At 41.1% G+C, this 22,401-nt stretch overlaps 2 protein-coding genes across 4 annotated transcripts in view; both read right to left on the bottom strand.

The window, feature by feature from the left end:
• YRDC (yrdC N(6)-threonylcarbamoyltransferase domain containing) overlaps positions 1-1,959 on the bottom strand; it is a 4,679-nt gene extending 2,720 nt beyond the window's left edge. Inside the window, exons 1-2 of the mRNA XM_010576297.1 lie at positions 1,871-1,959; positions 315-454 (exon numbers count right to left, since the gene is read on the bottom strand). Of these exons, the coding sequence (XP_010574599.1) occupies positions 315-454; positions 1,871-1,959 (229 nt within the window). The remainder of the gene's footprint in view (positions 1-314; positions 455-1,870) is intronic.
• A 5,214-nt stretch (positions 1,960-7,173) lies between these two features.
• Positions 7,174-22,401, bottom strand: part of MTF1 (metal-regulatory transcription factor 1) — a 15,578-nt gene continuing 350 nt past the window's right edge. For 2 of the 3 annotated variants that reach the window (XM_010575950.1, XM_010575951.1), the window contains exons 2-11: positions 21,833-22,297; positions 14,780-15,018; positions 14,213-14,344; positions 13,663-13,736; positions 12,986-13,119; positions 12,084-12,161; positions 10,897-10,999; positions 9,762-10,318; positions 8,796-8,862; positions 7,174-7,795 (exon numbers count right to left, since the gene is read on the bottom strand). In XM_010575950.1, the coding sequence (XP_010574252.1) occupies positions 7,374-7,795; positions 8,796-8,862; positions 9,762-10,318; positions 10,897-10,999; positions 12,084-12,161; positions 12,986-13,119; positions 13,663-13,736; positions 14,213-14,344; positions 14,780-15,018; positions 21,833-22,246 (2,220 nt within the window). In that variant the 5' untranslated portion in view covers positions 22,247-22,297 and the 3' untranslated portion in view covers positions 7,174-7,373. The remainder of the gene's footprint in view (positions 7,796-8,795; positions 8,863-9,761; positions 10,319-10,896; positions 11,000-12,083; positions 12,162-12,985; positions 13,120-13,662; positions 13,737-14,212; positions 14,345-14,779; positions 15,019-21,832; positions 22,298-22,401) is intronic. The other variant, XM_010575952.1, reaches the window with a different exon arrangement.

Genomic DNA, 22,401 nt, shown 5'->3' with positions numbered 1-22,401 from the left:
CGGCCCGGCCCGCGGCGCCGCCCCCCCCCCGTGACCGCTGTTTCCCCCGCAGGTGGAGGAGGACCTGCGGAGGCTGCGGAGCCTGCTGGAGGCCCGGCAGCGGCACCTGCGGGCCCGCATCGCCGCCTGCGAGCAGCTGACGGCGGAGATGGCCGCCCTCCAGGCCGCCCTGGGCGCTGACGGCCGCCCGCCCTGCGTAAGCGCCGGCCCGGCCCCGGCCCGGCGAGGGGAGGCGAGCTCGGCCCCGCGCCCGCCCGTCCCTCCCTGCTCTCCGACTCGCCCGGCGCCGGGCCTGGCCGCGGGGAGCCCCGTGCCTGGCGGCGGGGGGGCCGCGAAGCCCTGAGGAACCTCGGCGAGGGACCGCGGCGGGTCTCCCCGGGAACGGCTGGAGGAGTTCGTCTCCGCGGGGGCCACGGTCCGAGCCGGCAGCGCCAGCAGGGACCGAAGGTTTTCGCTCGGTTACGGGCTCCGTCGTACCGGTTAGCGCCGGGCAAAACCGAAGACCGATAAGCCCGTGAACGTAGCCAACTGCCTCAGTTGCGGCCTCGGACTTCGCTTTCTCTCGTTGCACTGATGCCTTATCTGACTGAATTTGCACTTTTAAAATAAAGCAAGACAGGCTTAGTCTGTATCTCACCCCCTCTGCCTGCGTAGAGACCAGTGGCTTCTTGCTGAAGGAGGAACGTCCTTCAAACAGATCATGCCGGTTTGTCTCAAGTGTTGGCTCTTTCCTTGACAGTTAAGGGGAGCAGGACTAGCTAATGACTGACTTCATTTTAGAGGGGCTGGGGAAGCATGAAAGCTGTGCATTGTTCTGTGCACCATCTCTAATAACTACAATCCTGCAGTCACAGACACACGAAAAAGCTACAGCTGGCCAGGTCTGGAGATGGGGAGGTAGGTTTTTTTAGCCACATGGAAATGTTCTGCCACACTGAAAGCTTGATTTATTCAGAGTGGAGAGTCAGTCTGTTTTCTTCATTGCCACTAGCTTCGCCCAAAGTCCTCATTCTCTTCATTAGAAAGTACTTAAGAGCTAAAACTTTCAAAGGAGGGATGCTAAAACTACCATCTTTACCACCAGAAATTTTGCCTTTTTTGTTTCCCTACAGTGCCTTGCTGGTACTCGACATTGTGGTACCTGCACTGAACACAGCTGGTGTTTGCATGAAAGGGACTATGCAAGCATTTCCCATTTTCACAAATGAAGGACAACTTGCCAAGTCACAGCATCTGCTCTAACTCTTAGCCATAGCTGAGTGAACTTAGGGATATGAGGTTTATGAAGGTCACCCTTGGTGGGGGAGGGAGGAGTGTGCCAAGGCAAATGCTGTTGTCTGTCAGGATTTGGAAATACCTTCATGCCCTGACCTCTCCGAAGGGGGCAGGGGAAGGATGCTCACACATCTCTCAAATAATTTATAAATCCTCTTAGGAAAGACTATTGTAAGACAACGTTTAAATAAGCATTTAATTAGGATTCCATTAGTATTAATATTGCTTTCAATTCCAAAAAAGTTAATTTCCACTTCTTTGCAGATATTTCAAAGTACAATATTAACTTCATACAAAATGAGCAATTAAGCAAACACCATTATTTCACATTTTACATTCTTCAAAAAATACAAATTCATATTTACTCTTTTTTGGGTTTTGGAGATGCTCTTCCTTTGGAAGTACTGTACCTGTAACTAACATCTTCACATTGCTCAATGTAAGCACATTTGTTCCCATGTTTCATAGTTAAATAAATTCCTTTAATACCATACACACATTCTTGAAAAACTGGGGTTCCTTTATTTTGTCATCTCCAAGACCATTGCCCAGCTCCCCATAAGTGTCAAACAAAAGCAGTAAGTGGACAACCTACGGTTTTCCTAGACCTCCTGGTTTGACAATGCTGCAGATGTTGATGCTGAAGACGACTTCGGTAACTAACCAGGCTCGAGGTTTGCACATCCCTGCCTGCTGCGCCAATGTTGGTCTGTGTGAAACAGAACTGCAACTCTCTCTCTCCAAAACAAGGGTCAGGCAGATAGCTCTGATTCAGTAAGCAAGTGGAAGGACACAAAGCTACACAGCAAGAAATACCAGCTACTGTAACTACGGTACTGCAAAAACATACCCTTGATTTTGCTGAAAAAGATCATATGAAAAAAATTTCTTTTAAGAAAAAGTAGAAACTGCATTTATTTGAGAAAGTGTACACTGCATAATGAACCAAATTTTGGCCAGCTTGCACACCACCAAAAGCATGGTGTGGGATTTTTAAACTAGTTCCAAGAACACACACACTTAGACTATGTACACTACTACATAAATATCCAGTTTAATTTGCATTTCTCAGTGCAGACACAGAATCCAACTTCTAGAACATATGATATATATCAAGACAAGACGCAAAAAAGTTAAAAGTTCAGCCCTGTCCATGAGTATCAACTACAGGTAACATTTATAAAAACTTGACATTGTTTCCAAAATATGTTACGGAAAAAATAGTGTACAATTAAAAACTATGCAATCAGAAATTTGTAGGGTTTATTAAAGACATGCTTTTTTTTTTTGCCTTACAGTCCAAATTGAGTCTAACAGTTCTGCCCAGCTAGCTCAGATCACTAATGCCAAGGACTTTTCACGCATAGATCTCAAAGCATCTTACAAAGACAAGTTTCATTGTCTTCATTTCACAGGGAGGAAACCAAGGCATGGAGAGGTGAAGTGACTTGCCCAAGGTCTCACAGCCAGCCAGCAGCAGAACAAAGAACACGACATCAAGCTCCTATCTGCTCTACAACACAGACCTGGCTGCCTCATTTCAGTTGCCAGCTGTGCTCCCCCCCCAAATCAGAAACAGCTTTTCATCTCCAATCAACTCCAAGGTCAATTAAACCTTAACTAATCTCCCCCAGCAGTTCCACAACCAACAGGCCAGTCTTTAGTTCGTTCTCCGAGCCTTATTTATAATTGGTGCAGGAAGAGTACTGTAAACAGTTTAACAATGTTGCTGCAGTTGCAAAAACAATATCTTGGATGACTACAGACACGCCATCCTCCATGAAGGCAGATAACATGACATCAAAAACGATCTCGAAGACAAATTTTAAAAGGTGCAACATGCCTGTTTCAGAACAGCTTGTCACTTCTGTTCATACTCGTGTGGCAGAACAGAGCAGAGGACAAGGGAGAAAGGATATAGACCAAGGAACACAGCTGTGTCCAACAGAAGTGACAAGCAGCCCACCAGAAAGCGTGAGAGAAAAGGCCTGCTAAAGCACAGTGCTCTCAGTGGAGTATTTGCATAGATTGGACGTTTGCTAATGATGCATAATTTCTCTTGGGTATAGACAGGGAAGGGCAGTATGTCACTGAGCTAGTTACTATATATATTCAGTTAGACAGACACAGACAGACCGACCACATGGGACAATGATCTTTAGCTACAAGTATTGCACCAAGTTAAGTGCTCATCTTTGCACACCCCTGTTAACTTTTACTCAGAGCAAAAATAAACTTTGTGAAAGTATATACAAAAGAAATTGCAGCAATTGGGTTAAAGATAAAATAACCTAAAGTGCATTTTAGATACCAGTATGAGGTTCTGCGAACTAGTCTTTCTGGACACAGTCAGCATTACAGAAGTGCCCAATTCATACTTTGTTCTATATAATTCAGTACCAGCATTTAAACAGTGCTGATTTTCCATCCCTCTACCAACTACAAGCATGAAAAGCAACTTCTACAGCCTTCAACTGCATGCCAAGTCTGCTTGCTTGGGTCACTGCTTGGCAGCTCAAGCTACCAGTGTTGGTAATTTGACCCATTCTACGTGTTTAAGCTTCTGCACCCATCTAGAAACTGCATGTAACCAAGGAAATCCCCACAAGCCACAAAACAGCAAAACCCTTAACACAGAATGACCCAGAACAGTGCAGTTTTGCTCTCTGACTCATAATTAAAGGGGTTCATGAAATGCAGATTTTGCAGAGGGAGGGCACACTATTCTCAGAGGCTGCAGTGTATTAACAGAACATGCCCCTTTCTGGGAATTCAACATCTTAACAGATCTGCAACAGTTGAAACTCTCCCCTCTATTAAAAATGTTATTGTGATTATGCTAAATGCTGGGGCAACAAGGGGAGAAAGACAGAAAATTCTCTGGCATCAAGGAATCTCAGGACTTTCCTGCGACTGCCCTTTCTTGCCAGCTGCTCACGGATCTCCTCCCATCCAAGCATGTTAATGACCACCCCAGCAGCACAATGTTGGATCACACAGCACTGGGGATGATGCAAATGTCCACTGTGAAACGTACCAGATACATGCAGCATGGAACACTCTGGAAAGCAGACCAACGATTAAACAACAAAAGCACACATCTGTACAATGCAATCGGGTGGGTTGCACAGCCCGTGGTGCAGCAGCCTGTGCGTTCACAAAATCACACTGCTCTTGCCTCATTACAAGCTCTAATTAGTTTCACCTAAATTGCAGCCTGCCTGATGCACGTACAAGAGGGTAATGGCAAACCCAATGCACCTAAAAGTCAGCATAAACTTGGAACACATTGCTTTTCTTAGAACACACCAATAGAAAACAGTAGCTATGAAGAGAAAACAGCAGAGAGGTTAACCTCTGACACCCACTCAGAAAGGACGTGTGCAGCACCTCACTGCTGCCAATCACCACACTTCCAAATTAGCTTCCGATTTCAAAGCCTTTGGTAGATTCTTATACTCATTTCTGTCACAAAGGAGTTTCTGAAGATGCTATCTGGTCCAACCAGAAGCGTGTTTTAGGTGGACTAAGTCAGGAGTAGGAAAAGTAGCATGGAAAAACGCCTCCCTGAAGGACAGAAAGGCTCAGAAGAGGTTGCTAAATCCCCCAGCTGTCACATTTCAGGCCACATCTGGTACCCTTGTCCCCATCAGAGAAAACTCCACAACTCCAGGGGAATCTACATGCTCCTGCATTAGCAGAGTCTCCAACATGCACACATGCATACATCCACTCACCCTCAAACACCACTGCCGCACTATGCGCCTCACGGTGGCCTGTGCCCCATGGGGACCCCCCCACACACAGCCCCAGGCACCGCTCGCACTCCTCCGAAGCGGAACTCTATGCAAGAGAGCTGGCAGGAGACTCATCCCTGTGAGGACAGTCCCAGCCACACAGGTTTGAGACAATTTCTTTTGTGTTCAAAGCAGTTCTTGCTGCTGTGCAACCAAACTGCATCACAAAATGAAGCTGTAGGAAAAAAACAAAGGGGGCCACAATCTCACTGCCCTCTAGGGATTACAAGAACAGAATATAAAACACTTTGTTAATTCATGTTTCGTGGATGCAAACCTTATTGCCGCAGGACCCACATCCCTGCTGCGATAGCACTGCACAGCACTACAACACACACCAACACGCACAGAAAGGAAACACAATTAGCGTGTTTCCAGTTCAGCTGGTGTCCCCAGGCTCATCACTGCAATTACCAAAACAGAGCACTCTGCCCTAGTAGAGTGACACAACACCTCACAGGCACAAAGCATTCTTTGCACAGTCTCTTCTCCCTCACATTCACCCTAACGGGACACAGTTTTACCCTTCTGCACTTAACAACTGGAAGACAGTTGTCACAGAGGTGAAAGCCAGTTCCCCTCAACCCATTTCCATCTGTGCTGTGACACCACATTCGCATGGGAATAGCACGTGAGATCACTTAAGCCACTGTATCAGCTAAAGCTGTGACAGCAGTGTTGGTAAGGCTACACAGAGCATGTCACAAGAGGGTTAAAAAAACCCTGCTAATCATCCAGCATCCTGGGGAGGTCTAGCTGCACTCATACAATTCTCCCCCCAGCAGGTACAGAGAGCAGCTTTGATCAAATACAAACAAAGAGTAAAAGATCTCTATCCACTAGGAGCTGGCATTCCTAAATTTAGTGCGCAGAGACACTCCACATTAATTGGCTTACAGTCATTATCTTTGTATCTCACTAATGACAACACTGTAAACTGAATAAAGTCTATTTAATATTCTTTCCTTTAACACAAAAGACTGACAGCCAAAGCCAGAAAGATGGATAAAACACTATAAAATTACATCTTTTAAAATAATGCAGCATAAATAAACCATTTAGAATGAGACTGCATTTATTGCAACATTACAGGCTTTTTGGTGGAAGGGGGGTTTGTGTTTTATTTACCCTGAGTAGGTTAGAATATAGACTTTCAGTTTGATATGAAAAACTACTATGTTGTGTAACATCTTTTCGTCAAGAAATAGCCCCGTGCACAAAAAGCTGGCATCGCAGTAGGTTGGAGGCAGATTTAGGCAGAAATTATATAGCTTAACAGAAAAAAAGAAAGCATTTATGGACAGCTGAAGGATAGACTCACTGAATTCAAACTGAATTTATGTTGAATTATTCTGAAAATTTTCCTAGAGTTGTTCTTGACAGGTGAGAGTAACCAGCAAAGGCACCATGCTCCTGATTAAACAGTCACGGGGGTTAAGAGGATGACTTGTTTCTGAACAGAGCCAAATAAATCAAAAGAGCAGCAGGCACCAATCTGACTACATCTGGGACTAACTGCATCCTTCAAAGAGAGGCAAAGAAAACAGACTCGAGCCTGAGTAAGCAGGGGCTCCAATTGTGTTTCCATGTTGTGAAACAGTGTCTGCCACCACACTTTTAAGTCCTAATGAAATTAAATGAACACATCTACAAGGTACTTGTGCTCTACTGAAATTAACTCCCCAAAAGTTTCTGTAGGCTTTAGTAACAGCGTTAGTACAAAGCAAACCCAGGCATCAGTTCCCAACTCAGTGATGTGACAATCGCATTCCAATAAAATTGCAGATAAATCATCTTCTACAATAATGCCATTTTCTACTACAGCAAATTCCTTCCCTGGGCTCCCCTCATAGTGCATGGTTAGCATCAGACATAAGAGACAGAAGAAAATTATAGACCCAAGGAGTTGTAACAAAGACCCACTTGCTGCCAGTACCTTAATCCCAAACATAAGTGATGTGCAACTGGAGACAAACTAAACCCCCTTTTTCTTTTTAAAATCTTTTTGCAGACGAGTAACCTTAACTTCTGTGTTCACATATGACAAGCAAAAGTGACAGACAGTGCAGCCAAAACAGTTCATATATAACTTAGCTTTTTCTTTTTTTTTTTTTTACCTTTTCTTTTTTTAGATAGATTCTCAAAGATGGATGTACCTGGGACGTGACTAAGATGACATCTGTGAAGCAGAAATAAGCCACAAAACTTCCAAGAAGGAAGGAAAAAGAATTGATCCTTCAGTTTCTGCTTCTAAGGAGAAGGGTTTTACCCTCCAGGTGCAAAGGAAAATCTGGAACATCTTCACTTAGAGAAGCTGCTATTCAAACCAATTTCTTCCTCACCCTGCAGTAGTGCTTCGATTGGAATTATATTAGATGGGGTTTCAGGGCTTTGGAGGGACAGGAAGTCCGATACATCCATGGCACTTAATGTTTCAGTCTGTGAGTCTGAAGGGTTAACTATCTGACTGCTCTGCCCACATGAAGGAGAAGGGGAAGAGGAAGGAAAGGTCTGAGGCTGCAGCTGGGGAGCTGGCTGCTCCAAAGCTTTTGGATCAGGTGAGGAACATTCCTTCTTAATGGTGGCTTTGTCCTTGGCAGAGTCTCGGCAGGCACACTGACACTGGCAGGCCTCCTCCTGCTTTATAATAATGACAGGAACACTGAGACCAATCTGCTGAACAGGGTTTCCTGAAGGTGAAACAAAGACAAAACAAAACAGAACTATGTAATTTCACAGCAGGGAGAGACAAATCATCTTTGTTTAATTAGATTGTATGCACCTTGCAGCAGAGATTACATGTTACTTTGTTCAAGTACAGTGAACACCTCTAGCAGATGAAAAACAAGAAAAAAGTGGCAGATACTCTCTGTTGATGAGCAACCTCTTCAGGTTGAACCCAGGCATTAGAAGTCTGATCTAAATTTTTTTACACAGCACAGTATGTCTCTTCTCTGACAACCACGGTAACTTTCACTGCATAAAATCCAATAAAGAGTGGCATTCAAATGCCCCAGTCCCTATGCACCAATCTTTGAAGATGATGATACAACATTACACCAGCAATTCTACTCCTTGACACCAACACAGGCATTGTGCTGTTCACTTTCTCCACTCTGCTTTCCTCTCCCATCTTGCTTCTCATGCTTCCTTGTCACTCTTCCTATGCTGCTTTACTTTCCTGGCTTCCTTTCTTTTTTAAAATTTAAGTTTTAAACTTACCTGATCTCTCTTGATTGATTGATTCATCTTTGCAATATAACAACACTGTGTAGGAAGCGTGTTATGGAACAGAACTTCTACAGTTGTGTATCATTTTGATGAATCTCACAGATAGTGCTTACCAAAAACAAATGCTAAAGAACTGACTAAGTTTACTACCCGTTTCGTGTCTTCATTTAAAAGAACAAAAAACAAATTATGTCCCTGCATTTCTGTCTTTTATTCTTCTATGTAAGTTCCATTAAAGTACCATTTTTGTCAATACTGGATCTAATTTGTGAACCTGATTATCTTACAAGTTGTTAGAGAAACTACTACAGGACAGATCTCAGCACAAACCTCTGAGTCTGCAGCAGACTGCACTTAAAACCTCAGGAAGGTAAAAAAAATGAAAGGATTTTCTTCAACATTTCTGCAAACAAAAAAATCACCACAAATGTGTCAAGCTAATAGTACTACAAACAGAGAAAGAGAGAAAAGCAAGTTCAGTGTCAAGCTTACCTGTGTTGCCAGCTACTGGTAATGCAGTGGTAAAAAAAACCTTTTCTACTACTTTTGGAACTTGTGGCTTTAAAGAAAAAAAAAAGAAAACAAGAAAAAAAAGCATGAGTTGGTTCCAATCAAATTTTTACTGTTCAAATTCTAAACAGCTGCAATCAAAAGAAACAGCTACACACATATTCCAAAGAGAATGCACAGGGAAATAAAAAAAAAATTTATAACATTTAGCTTGGTTCTGGGCTATGTTCTGGCTATCCCAAAACTCAGAGTATTATTTCAGTAGTCCTAAAGATGAGGAGTAATCACCCTCCACACTACATGCTTGTTAACACAGCTTATGGTTTTTGACAACTGAATGACTAAATTCTTGAAAAACTGTTGTGCTTGCTCATACTCCTTGTACCTGCACCCGTTCACTCTTGACCATCTGCAACTGAGAAAGCCTTAAGGTGGCAACAGTATTCTTAAAGATAAAACACTTGAAGTCTCAGCTATCCAGATTTACTGGAGAACCAGAAACATTCTGTTTTCCCAGAAAACTTTTCATTATCAGGCTAAATTAGGAAGAGACAGAGATTACAAAATACCTAAACACAGAGTCTTTTGTGCTTCTACTTCTCAAAAGTAATAGATAAAAACGCACATATAATCTCAGGCCACATGGTGCACTGTCCTGGGTAAACCAAGCCGATACCTGCTGTGAGAAGTCTGCCACTAGGGAAAAAGAAGAAAGCAAGATTTTTCTGCACCCTGGATTTCTCTATCTATTTCTATTTTATTTCTCTATTTTAGGGGCTACATTGGTGACATGTTTATGCATATTAACGTGATAAGCATTATACAATACTCCATCCTGGTTTGTGTCTTACAGTTAGAGGTTTGATCTCCTTCCTTTTCAAAAAGCAAGGACTCTAGGAGGAAGAGAGATGGTTCAAGATGTTTCAAAGCTGTGCTGGGTATACTAACCATTTGTTCTTGGCTTTGTGGAGAACCAGTGGCACCATTTAAGATCCACTGTAAGTTTTGCTCTCCCATGACAATGCTGGACTGCAGAATAGCGGTGCTCTGAGAAGGAGTAATTGTTATAGTTGGATTACTGGTCAGAACCGAGTTCGCACCAACAGGCACAGTCTGAACTACAGCTGGCAGGGGCTCAGTGGCACTTGATGCTGTTGGGGCAGATGCCCCAGCAACCACTGAAAGTCCTTGTACAATGGGCTGTGGCGGTGTCTGAGTATGCTGCAGGAAGTCTTGGTGACTGGCTGCAAACTGTGTGCTGTGAGGAACAGGCACTTCTGGGGATTGTAAAACAGTTGCAGGATTTCCAAATGCAGCTTGCTGTGAGCTGGTTCCTATGGAGGAGGGAGCAGCAGGTGCTGCTGAGGCTTGTAGTGCTGAATGCGAAGGCTCAGAGATGCCAAGCTGCAGTACAAGTGGAAGAGACAACGATGCCGAGTCTCCTGCAGAAGGCGGAACAGCAGTGACTGAGTCTGCATCGCCATTAAAACCTTCAATCAAGGCAGCTGCCAAAAGAAACAAAGAAAAAATATAAATACATCAGTCCTTGTACCATCTGAATAAACAACTTTTTTCCATGAACTTAACAGCTAGCTGATGGATTTTTGCTAAGTAATCTCTTTCACATCTTCAGACTAGTGCTCAAAAACATGTAACACTAGAATCTAAAAGTAGGTCCAAATTCAGGAAGCTGGTAACACTGAATACTACACACAAGCTGATCGGCCTCATTAGCTTTCTCCGAGAAGCCTTTTTATCAGCCAGTTTGTGCAGCTATGTCAAGAGAGGAAGCTTGAAAACAACGCTTATGTGGAAAGTCCAAGAGCATCAATGTCAGCATTATATGACAACATGCTGTAAATACTCGGTCAGTTCCCCTGTCACTGCCTGCGTGTTACACCGTCTGTGAATACAATGCATTTCAACACAAAAGAATTTCAACACTGAAGTTAAAGTTCTGTTTGCTACTTAGAGTTATGTGGGGCAGCAATCTTCAATCTGAAATGCTGAATTAAGTACCTGTATGCAGAGGGGGGAAAACTGTCAAAAAGCTCTCTTAAAATACTGCAGATACAATTTGTACCTGTCTGCTGAGAGTCATCCTGATTTGCAGTGTGATCCGGGCTCTGAAACATAGACTCAAAGATGCTTGCTGGTGAGATTGTGCTAAGGTCTTGTCCGTGTGTCTGGCAAATAGAAAATACAGAGGAAGACATCAGATGACATTGTATTTCAGGTCTCCATAAACTTTGCACACGTCCCAGTCAAGCAGCGTATGAATGTCAGAAACGCCTCTCCAACTAACTAGCCACCTTCAGGAAAGGCAACATATTTCACTTAACTATTGTAAAATGACACTTAGTTTTTATTACCCACAATCAAGTTTACCAACATAATGAGCAAATCCTTACAAAAATAGTAAGTAAGTCCTTCAGAAGTAGAATATATTCTTCTGCATCCACACTTTGTTTAACCCTTATTTCTTGTAATACTCTTTTAGAAAAAGACATTAATTTGTTCTTGGCTGTTTGTGAAACCTTTTCTGGAACAAAACCAAAATAGCTCCGCTTAGATTATATCCTGGACTGTCTGTCCACTTATGGACTCTTATGCACTACTGTCACCCACCCTGCTCTAGGAACAGAATATATTCAAAAGCTGCACACTGCTTCCACATCAAAGCACAAAAGAATGACACAGCCTCATCAGTATATAATTTTCCTCTATGTAAAATCTGAGCTCAGTCAACAGTTATCAATAAGCAAGAACATTATTACGGTAAAATCAGATGCAGAGACTTTAAAAACAGGTTGAATTAAGCACTGTATATTTTGGAGGAAACCCCCTCTTTCACTCAGTTATTCTGCTTTTAGACAGAAATTTTTTTTTTTTTCCCCAACATTCCAGAAAGGACAGCAATAATATGTCATATTTACAGGCTCAATAGGGTGTCTAAGAAACATACATTTTTCCATCAAGAGAGTGCCTCCTGCAAACTGCCACAAGACACAAAAAAAAAAAAAACAAAACCAGTATACAGTACATCTAAAACAATTCTATGTAAAGTCACTTATTCTGTGAAAGAGTACGTCTCGTCCACTAGCAAAATAAAAGCCTGAAGTAGAGTATGCTGGAGGCCTGAACAAGAGAAACAGAAGCCACCGGCCATACGTATCAAATCTGCTGTGTTCTATCTGACAGGACAAGCACATTGCCAGAAAAAAGCAAAACTCAGATTATGGGCGAGGCAATTCCAGGACAGTAACTCACTGGATTAGAGTTCTCCCGCAATTCTGAATCTGTTGATATGAGGCTTAAGTCACTCAGACAAAGTGAGTGGCTTGTATCCTGTAAAGAAGAAAAAGAAATTGAGTTATGTATTAAAAAAGTGTCAGAAGTGTTTTAAATTACTTTTTAAGAGTCCACACAATTCTGCCTATACAGAACTTTTTTTACCTGTATGTGACCCAAGTCTCAGTTCTAAAATCAAAGGAGCAATATTACTAAGCAAAGGATATTTAGTAACTATCAAGGATTCTTAACATCTCTTTCACATTACTTCAAAAAAATTAACCTAGAATTTTAAATTAGCACAGGAACAAATCAGCCTATAGAAAATAAAAAATTTAAACCTTAACAGTTAGTATTTATTTTACTTCACACACTTATTACATAGTATTGATTAAAACATAAGAATCTACAAGGAAAGCATGATAATATATATAATTGTCTATAAACTTGTGTCGGTATGTGGCATCTCGTCAAAGCAGCAGTAACCCAAGTGTTAATTTTAATGTGATTAAAATTAATAGACAAATTTAGATGAGCATTTCTAAATAAAACTTGTTAACCAAATACCACGCTAGAAGTTTAAAAAATACTGATCCCATTGTTTCTTATCAGCACACTGTAAACACAGCATATGAGAATAAACCCTACGCTGGCACCTTGAATGCCAGCAATTTCACAATCCAAATTGAATTCTTGCTTCAAAAGAGGCACCCGTGGGTCTCTTCATGGGAGACAGGGCACCAAGTAGTTAAAATTCCCTTTGAAAATCCCAGTCTTAAATGTTATACCTTTAGAACACCCTACAGACCAAATAATTTCTTCCCCAAAGTATGGTTTTATCTCCATCTAACACAGAAGCATTAGGAAGAAGTGCTACTAACCTCAGATACATTGTTATTGGGAAGTGCATTATAGGCATGTCCTTTCTCATGACCTTTCATGTGACTCTTCAGGCTATACTGTGTACTAAAAGTCTTCTCACAGCCATTACTGGGACAGAAGAAGGGCTTCTCCCCTATAAGCAGGGCAAAACATATATAACAAACTTACAGACATTATATCAGACACATACTTTTAAAGCACCTAGGAGAGTAATAATATTTTATACAAACAAGATTGTTTAATGCCACTTCACATATTCAGCATTCTTGGGAGTCTTGCAGACAAAAGTTCCTGTTTTACCACATGAACTGACACAAGAACACAACATTTAATTTTTATGCATCAATACTGATACATTTGTGAAACACATTCATGAAATTCAAGACCTGTCAGGCATAAATGGAAGTGCATAAGTGGAGTATTGGGGATTATCCTGATCCAGGTGCAGGAGTTAGCACTTGGCCTTGATAAATTTCATGAGGTTCACATGGGCACACTCCTTCAGACTGTCAAGTTCCTTCTGGATGGCATCACCTCCCTCAAGCACATCAACTGCACCGCTCAGCTTGGTGTCACCCCCATATTTTACGTAAGTATAAATATATATTAGGATTCCAAGAGTTAGTATAGACTGACTAAGCTCAATTAAGGAAAAAAACAAACCCTATGGACTTACCAGTATGTGTCCTAACATGTGTTTTAAGGTGGTGGCTTGCAGCAAAAGCCTTTCCACAGCCGTCATGCTCACACCTGAATGAGGCATCACAGAAGAGTTAGCATCAGGGTTCTTTGATGCATTAGTTACAACCTTAGATCACACTTTAGAATAGTCCCAGGACTCTGAAAAGCTAGCCTAATGCTGATCTGTGTTAGCAATCAGGTTATCTCCCAACAGCTGCTATGCATGCTACACAGACTATAGCAGGGCTCTGAATAGGACTCAAATTCAAGCATCACAGGAGAGAAGCAGCAATATGATTTAAAAACATGCTCATTGTGGTACAGATTTACGTTTAAAAAAATAGCTTGACTATTCTTGTCTTTGAAGACAGTCATTTCACCCACTTTTACAGTCAACTGAGAGAGCTCTAGAACAAACATGCTCAAATGCTAGCTGCCTTCACTTTTTTCTCATGAGAATAGCTTTTCATTTAGGACAGTAATAGCTGCCTCTTGGCCCATTACATAAATCCCACAGAAGTAAAAATTGCCATCCAGCAACTTACCGAAATGGCTTTTCTCCTGTGTGTGTTCGAATGTGCTTCCTCAGGTCACTGTGCGTTGTGAAGTATTTACTGCAGCCTTCTGATTCACAGTTAAATGTTTTCCCTGTGTGAAGCCTCTGATGTGCTTTCAACCTAAAAAGCATGCCAAAAAAATCCCTCTTGTGACTTGTTGGATGAGACAGCCCCTACCTGAGGCAAGCAAGCCATTCATTTAAAAGTGCAGGACGGGATCAAAGGCTTAACATATTCTGAACTGAAGGTAACTAGCTTATGAAAGTAACTGATATCACTTCTGAAGTTCCCAAGCAAATCTGAGAATTCCTTGTGTTTGTCCACCACCTTCAATACTATTGTAATATAAATAAGCTAAGTATGTCATCATAGGTTCTGTCATCCTACTTCTGGTATAGCATTTCCACATTGGGGGGGGGCAGGGGACATGCGTTATATTAATATCTGTACTTGGAAGAAGCATAACAATTGTATTCAGATACAAACAAAAAGTAGATGCAACTTGCAAAACAGCAACAGCCACATCTACAAGAGAAAGAGACTGAGACTTCCTACCTGTACAGTGTATTGAATGCCTTTTCACAGCCCTGCACATCACATTCAAACGGCTTTTCCTTAGTGTGCACTCGAACATGGATTTTGAGGCTGTAGGAGGTAAGAAAGGCCTTGCCACAGCCTTCTTGATTGCAGACAAAAGTATATTCTCCACGATGTGTCTTTTGGTGAGTGCGCAGGTTTCCGGCAGTGCTATAGGTGCGCGGACAGCCCTCAAAGGTGCACTGGTATCTCTTAACCTAAGAAACAAAATGCAGCATACTTAATTTTTAAGCATTTCTGGAATCCAGACAGGGTAGAACTGCAGTTAAACAAAGACAATGGAATAGATTTTGACCCCAAAGGCAAAAAAAGAAAAAATATTGCCTTTTAATTATCAGGTAACTTAATATTTCTACTGCACTATGTGAGGAAGGAGTGGCAAACATTGGAAAGCAGGCCAACCTTATAGAAGAATAGTAATCTAATAGAAGGGGGGGGAAGGAAAAAACGTAATTCAAAACGTTTCTATCTAAAAATCTGATAGAATAGTTAGAAAGGATGCTAAGAGGCTATCAAACCTATCTGCTATTCCCATATATAGCACCTGCATTTAGCTCAGGTGCTTCTAGCAGAGCTATTTATTTGTGGAGGACGAAGACAAGGGAAAATACACTTTCACAACCTGACCCTCAAAAGCACTGCCCTGTGCGCTGAATTCCCATCAACATCTTGAATGAGAACTATAGTTTTTCACCATCTCCTATGGTCTAACCATCAGTCCATTTATTACTTCATCTCAAAAGCAGCCTTCATTGTGCTTCATTCTTCTCTTCAGTGTTTACTGAAGTAGTCAATGCCTGAAGTGTAATGAATCAAACAAGGTGCTTTACATCAAAAGGCAAGTGTTAAGATTTCTCGGCCAGCTATCTAGATCATCAGGAAACAATTTCACATTGAACTAGATCTGGTAGCCTTCCCAGCTTCTGCAACAGGCAGAAATAGACCATGCAGAAGCTTCCGGTGTGCAAGTTATAACACTTAATTAAATCTCATTCTCTCTTGTGAAGTAGAAGGGATAAGCCATCTGATATGCTTGAATAAATTTATCTTCAGTATTAATTATCAGACTGATGGCTTTCATTTGACTATTGCAGTTGAGAAAACTTAACATTTAAAAGTGATTATAGAGCCCAAGAGAGGACTTGATGGTTGACAGGCAAGAAGCAGAAGAGTATTCCAGAAGATGTTGATTTGGAAATGTTTAGAAAGGGGCAATACAAACTCACAACAGAGAGGCAGGAACTTTCAGATTTAGTATTCTAACAAGTAGTCAAGAAGATAATATAGCAGGACATAAGCCAGCAATTTTCCTCTTTTCCAAGGCACAAAGCACCTATCTCACAGTTCCTAGTATTATTGCTTAGAAAAGGCTGCAGACTGTCTTCAAAAAAACCAGATACTGAATCAGAGGTTGATACCAGGAGAACCAGATGAACCTATACATAACCAATGGGTAACACTTATGGGTTTCTACCCATCTCATGGCTCATCAACTCTTCTTTTCTTCTTTATATACACCCAACAGAAAAGAGCATTCGATAATCACAGTTCTTTACTACCACGGCTTGGAAGCTGAGAACAGAATAACATGGGATGCATTGATCTATTGTCAGGTAAGTATAAAATCACTTTATTTGAAATCATGCTCCTCTCAGAATAACAGGAGTTTAGGCAGATGCATTAAGTAGGAGTAACACCAAAACCATATCATTCTTCGTATGCCTAATTAAGAACTGCATATTATTTAATCCTTCCACAAAGTAACTAATTTGATTAATGCTTTGTGCAATACCACACAAATGAAAGGAACAATGGGCCCTCAGTAAAACCACTATGAGATCTGTAAATGGCGCTCTGAAACGCATTTGTTTTGTCCAAGAATTGTCTCCCATTCATGTACTGCAATGGCACAAGAATAAGGACAGTCGAGGGGATGTGGAACACATTATTTATTATGCTAAGTTGTTGGTACTGTTGAAGACCATACCAGTGCTGTAAGGTCCAAAGGAAGGTACACACCTTCAGATTCTTTTTCTCAAATAGTCAAAGTAACAGCCCTTAATGATGTCAATTTGAGCCACATGCGCTCAGCATTTCCTCTTAAGAACATGCCTACTAGATCAAGTACCTGAGAACTGAGGCACCCAAAAAGATATTTCATTGCATGCTTTCAGTCCTCTCTCTATATACAGGTTTAAGGCCTTCATGCCAGTAACTACAGAACTAGGGCCTAAAGCACCAAGGCACACCTCTCAGGGCTGTAGCAATCAGGTTACACAGACCCAGGCTCTACCTGTCCAGAAGATCACCTCTAGAATAAGGGTAGCCTGGGAAACAAGCTTTTCAGTAAGGGCAGGGGTTTCAGTTAACTTAACACATCAGCCCCAACGGCTTCCCAGGAAGCACTGTGGTCATATAGTGCCCTAGCACAAACTCATACCAGGTATAATTTGGGTTATCAATGGCTCTCCATAAGGAGAGAGAAATAAATAGTCTTTCAGTTACTTCCAACCTGTTTTGCAGGGGACAAATATGCCAGCAGGACCCCTTTAAGAAAGCTTTACAAATTCTGAGTATATAGAAGCTGAGTAATCTCTTGTGTAGTCTCAATCTGTAGTCTCTTGTTGATAGCACAACAACAGACTGGCATCTACCTTCACCTGCCTTTGATAAAACCTTAGTATTTGGAGAATATTAAAGCAGGTTAGACATCTAAAAGAGATCATTATACAGAGCATAGAAATATCTTAACTATAAAGCTAGCAAGACATATGACAACTATAAAATAACTAGAAGTAGTTTTCATTTTGACTAGTACTGAATTCAGTTCCTGCCTCTCATATATAGGTGATGATAACAGCATATTGCTAAATAGAGATGAGTATTCCAAGCTATTTATCATCACTTATCTTACTACTCGATTAATCCAGGGAGACACTTTACTCTCAAATGCAGACTTGAACAGACAATTACACATCCAGGAACTAGTTCTCCATGCTTTTCCAATTTCACGTGACAGTTGAGAAGCAGAATTATCCCACAGAATTGTAACTACCATGAAAAATATTTAGCTATTGCAAAATATAGTAGGGGAAGAAAGAATAGCAGAAAGAAATTACAGAGTATGAAGAAAGAACATGTATAAAAAAGCATTTTGTCCCAGTAAGACTGGCAGAAAATTACCCATACTATGGGGCTTTTTAAAAACTACAGTTCAGGAGACTTACTGCCAAAACCCAAAAACTTCTCTTTTCAAAATATCTTGCCCTGTTGAAGGGTCGCTTCTTCCAATCCTCTCTACATTCCCACCTTACAAGGGAGACTGTAGATTTTTTTTGTGGGTTTTTTTGTTTTTATAAAACAGATGGGGAAGAGGACCTACTCTACACCTCACTGTAACAGCTTTAAATAATCTAAGAAAAAAAGCTAGTTAGGAGATATTAATTCAGATTCTTTTGATACTATATTTTATTTAAGATACACTGTTTTCTCCTTATTTCTGTAGACACTAGTTACCCAGGCTGCCCTAAGTACAGGGAATGCAATGAATTCATACAAGAACATGTAGGAAAACGTCATGTTTGGACTCATGACTTGGCAGCCTACCATGAAATTCACAATACATAGCAAATTCTCACTAAATCTTTTTCCTCCTGCAATCCAAGGTTTACTATAAAGCATTTAACTTACTACAGATTTACTAGTCAAGAAATCCATGTATGCTAAAGCAATGGAAGTGGTACACTACACCAAAACCAGCTGTTAAATGTTCGCATCTGATTCTCCCTTGATTTTGTACAAGACAGTAAGAAGAGGAAAGAGTAAAAACATCAAGTGTTTAGAATGAGCAAATGATCTAGATGATATGACCAACAGTAACTTGAAGAGGAAAAGATTTTGGAAGTCTTCATATTTTTATCTAGTCACTTAGCATTATTAGAAGCACCATACAGAGAAGGAAACAGTAATTTTACTGTAAAGCAACTTGCCCTTAATTTATAGTTCAAATCAGGTTAAAGTTATCAATAAATATCCAACCATTACAATACAGTTACAACATAATTAAGAAGTTTGGTTTTGTTGAGTCAGCCAAAACACAAGAGCACAGACTGGTAACACACAGACACAAGGTCAAAAAGTACGTTTTATTAGATGAGAAGGGGCACGTTATCTTCACCAGGGATCATCAGATTAAGTACAATTTCTGCATCAGTACTGAAGTAAGTGTTCCCTGTTAGATTTTTAAGGCAGCTGGAAAGTAACATTTTACATGCTGCATTCAGGACATTCTCCACAGTACTTCCCGTAATACACAAGTGATTTGACACAGGCATGAACTACCTAAAAATCAAGTGAGGAGTCTGTTAAGCTTTCTAGGTGTTTACGTGTAGGTCTAGAAAGTGAAAGAAAAGGAGAGTGCTAATTATAGATTAAGGATTTGGTTCCTAGCTGCCAATGCACATATTTAAAGGAAGATGGCAGTAACACTTTCAGTTTAATGGCCTGAACTATGACAAAGGCCTTGCAGTGCTCACCCTTTTCTCAAAGGCCAAGTCTTTATTTCACAAATTATTCCGAGAAGGATACTGCATACAGAAGCAATGCTACCACCATGTTCTAAGCAAAATAAAACTTTCTGTAAAGCAGCAAAGCATTTAATTCTCTTTTCACGTTAGGAACATTAGCACATCAAATAAGCACTGATTATACACATAAAATTATGTAGAGATATTGAACATGAAAGACTCAGAGTTACAGCAGCAAGTACTCAAGACTATCATCATATGCAAGCAACAACAAAAAAGAAACATGGCAGCACAGGAAAAACCACAGATGGCTAGGATACGAAGTGTACAGAAACAAGTTGCTTTGAAGACAAAGGCTGTGGCTGCATCACATATGCTTTTTGCAAAGGACAGTGTGCTGTCTCTCCCAAGGAGATGCACCACAGGGAAGCCAGAAGAGTCTTAATTAAGCATTTACCTTAGAGGTAGGAACTAATTGTCCAATAAATCAACAAGACTGTCAAAAGCAGAGCCTGATACACTGTGCCAAAGCATACTTAAACTGCTCAGTTTGCCTTTAAGTCATCTTGAGTTTACAAGATTCCCCTTAAACTGTTAGTATTTCTGTCATCATTGAACAAAAATTTTAATTAATTTGAAATACAAGACTATAATCACATTTATTCTTACAGACAGAATTCTAGCGAGGGAAGTATAACAAAAGGAAGTTAAAGGTAATTAACAAAGTGTAAAACCCTCTTTTGCTTCATAAATGTCTAAGACTGACCTGAAGATTTAAGTCTTTAAAACAGTTATCTCAAGTGCTAGAACTGCTACAGATGTTTTGGAAGTCCCAAAGAATTGGACTGGTGACTTTTAGAGATGAGCCAAATGTTCAGGGGTTTTAGAGATTTCCCCTCCCCATCTCCAGACAACTTAGCAAGCATTTGAAACAGCAGGACAAAAAGGGCTTTTACAAGATGGAAGAGTGTCACATATGCTTAGGGCTTATTTCCACTGCACTCAAATTATAGTGTAACTCCTCCCTGCCCCAGAAAATTAACTCAAAAGATGGAAAATAAATTCAGATAAAGGATTTCATTATGAAATTCCAGGTCTTACAAGCCTTTTTTAAAAAGGAGAGGCGAAGAAATAGCCAGTTTAATTGCATGTGCAGTCATCAACACCTGTTAAGCTAGTACAAACTGTTCTCAGACACTACAGATTGCAAGCTTATTATCCTACAAAAAGAAAGTACTGATATGACTGACATAGAAAAATTAAATATTTTAACAGCTAAGAAGGTAGGATACAGCAGCTGCTAATATGAATAACAACTGAGCAAAAGGAGTTCCTTAGACTTAAATGGGCTTATTGAGCAAACCTCAGTGCAGAAGTTTCGTAAGTGCAGAGCTGACCTCCTACAGCCCCATTTCCTCACTGCCGAGCAAGCAATAATGAAGGTTCCCTGCCAATCTAAATTATTCAGAGCATTCAAACCCAGCTCCCTTCCTCAGCAAGGGCTCATTTCTGCAATTCTCTCTGACGCTGAATATCAGTTACACAAGTAGTTGATACTACTACCATTGATACTAGCACAGACACTTGTACAGATCATCCCTTATTTAACTTAGAAGGGCCAAAAAAGGAGCACAGAGTTGTCACTGTGTTGGTATTTCAGTCAACTGTGCATTGCTGTTGTACCTAAAAGCAAGAATCCCAAGTCAGTCTGTACAAGCCCTCAGCACTTTGCATGCAGGTAGAATTAGTTAAGGAAACAGAATTCAAAAGTAACCGCCATTTTAAATAGGTAAGCTGACTTAATCTTTCAAAATACAACAGACAGTAGTTTAAAGGTTTCCTTATTTTCTTATCACAGTTTCCCTATGAGTGACACAATAAAACTACAAGTCCTTTTAAGTTTGACATCTTAAGTTTCATACTTTCACTACCGCCAACAGTCTGGAATTTAACCTGGAATTTGGATGCCCTTTTCTCAAGAATAACACAGAACAACCACAGAATAAGAGAATTCATGTTCTTTCTAGTTATCTCTGAACTCAGGAAATAATTGCCCAACCAAAAGAAAAAGGAAAGACCGCTAAAATCACACAAGCTACTAATACAAGCACCTTTTCAGTACCGTATTTTCCTGCTATCTAGTGTGTTACCGCTTGTCAAAAACTGCTTCCTGGCTGCTTCACAAGAACGCAGCAGGACATTAGAGTGAAAACTGATGACGCTCACAGCTTTGCTGCTGACCCACTAAAGCGACTGTGGGAAACAGTTATGCCTAGCAGCACAAAGCAGTACTATCACTAAAAGTACCAGCGGATTTAATGAAGTGTAATTCACTCCACTATACAGTAACCTTTAAGAACAAGGGAAACTTCTGTCGCCTCCCAGCAAACAGCTTTAGAGAAACACATTTTCAAAGCATTTAAGGTTACCAGGTGAAAAGCACTCACAATTAGCATAAAATTCAGAATCACATTTAGCTACTTACTTCTTTAAGCTTAGTTTCTGGGCATTCAGACTGCAAAGTGAGCGTTGCTCCTTCGATATTTCTTGGCATAGGAGTTGAACCAGGATTTATCGTTAGATGAATCTGATCTGGAGAAATAATATGTTGCACATAACCCTGGGACATTCCTTCATGATCTGCTATTAAATGAAATCCTTCTTCATGACCCTCTGGTAAAAAAGGCAAGTGATCACCACACTGTCCTTCATCCTCGTCATCTTCCAACACGCTGTGGTCCTGCTCTATTAGAACAGTTGTCCTGTCATAGACCGTCCCAGGTGACGAAGAAACCAGCCCGTTTTTATCAGCAAACCTCATCATACTGTCATCTTGGGTTAAATCGTCTTCCTCCACTTCATAGTAGATAACGTTGCCTTCGGGACTGTTCTCCCCCATGGCTCACCGCCTCTCAGTACGATATCGTGAGCTTAGACCGTAACGACTCATCTGCAACAGAAGGGCGGGCGGCGGCGGGTCAGCCGGCTCTGCCCCGGGCCGGGCCGGGCCGGGCCAGGCCGGGCCCCGCTCCGCTCACAGGCACAGCGCCGCGC

Source organism: Haliaeetus leucocephalus, unplaced genomic scaffold (assembly GCF_000737465.1).
Source record: "Haliaeetus leucocephalus isolate CR32 unplaced genomic scaffold, Haliaeetus_leucocephalus-4.0 Scaffold517, whole genome shotgun sequence".
NCBI classification, from domain to species: domain Eukaryota; kingdom Metazoa; phylum Chordata; class Aves; order Accipitriformes; family Accipitridae; genus Haliaeetus; species Haliaeetus leucocephalus.
The sequence above is the reverse complement of the archived record's forward strand: the minus strand, read 5'-3'. Positions and strand labels throughout refer to the sequence as shown.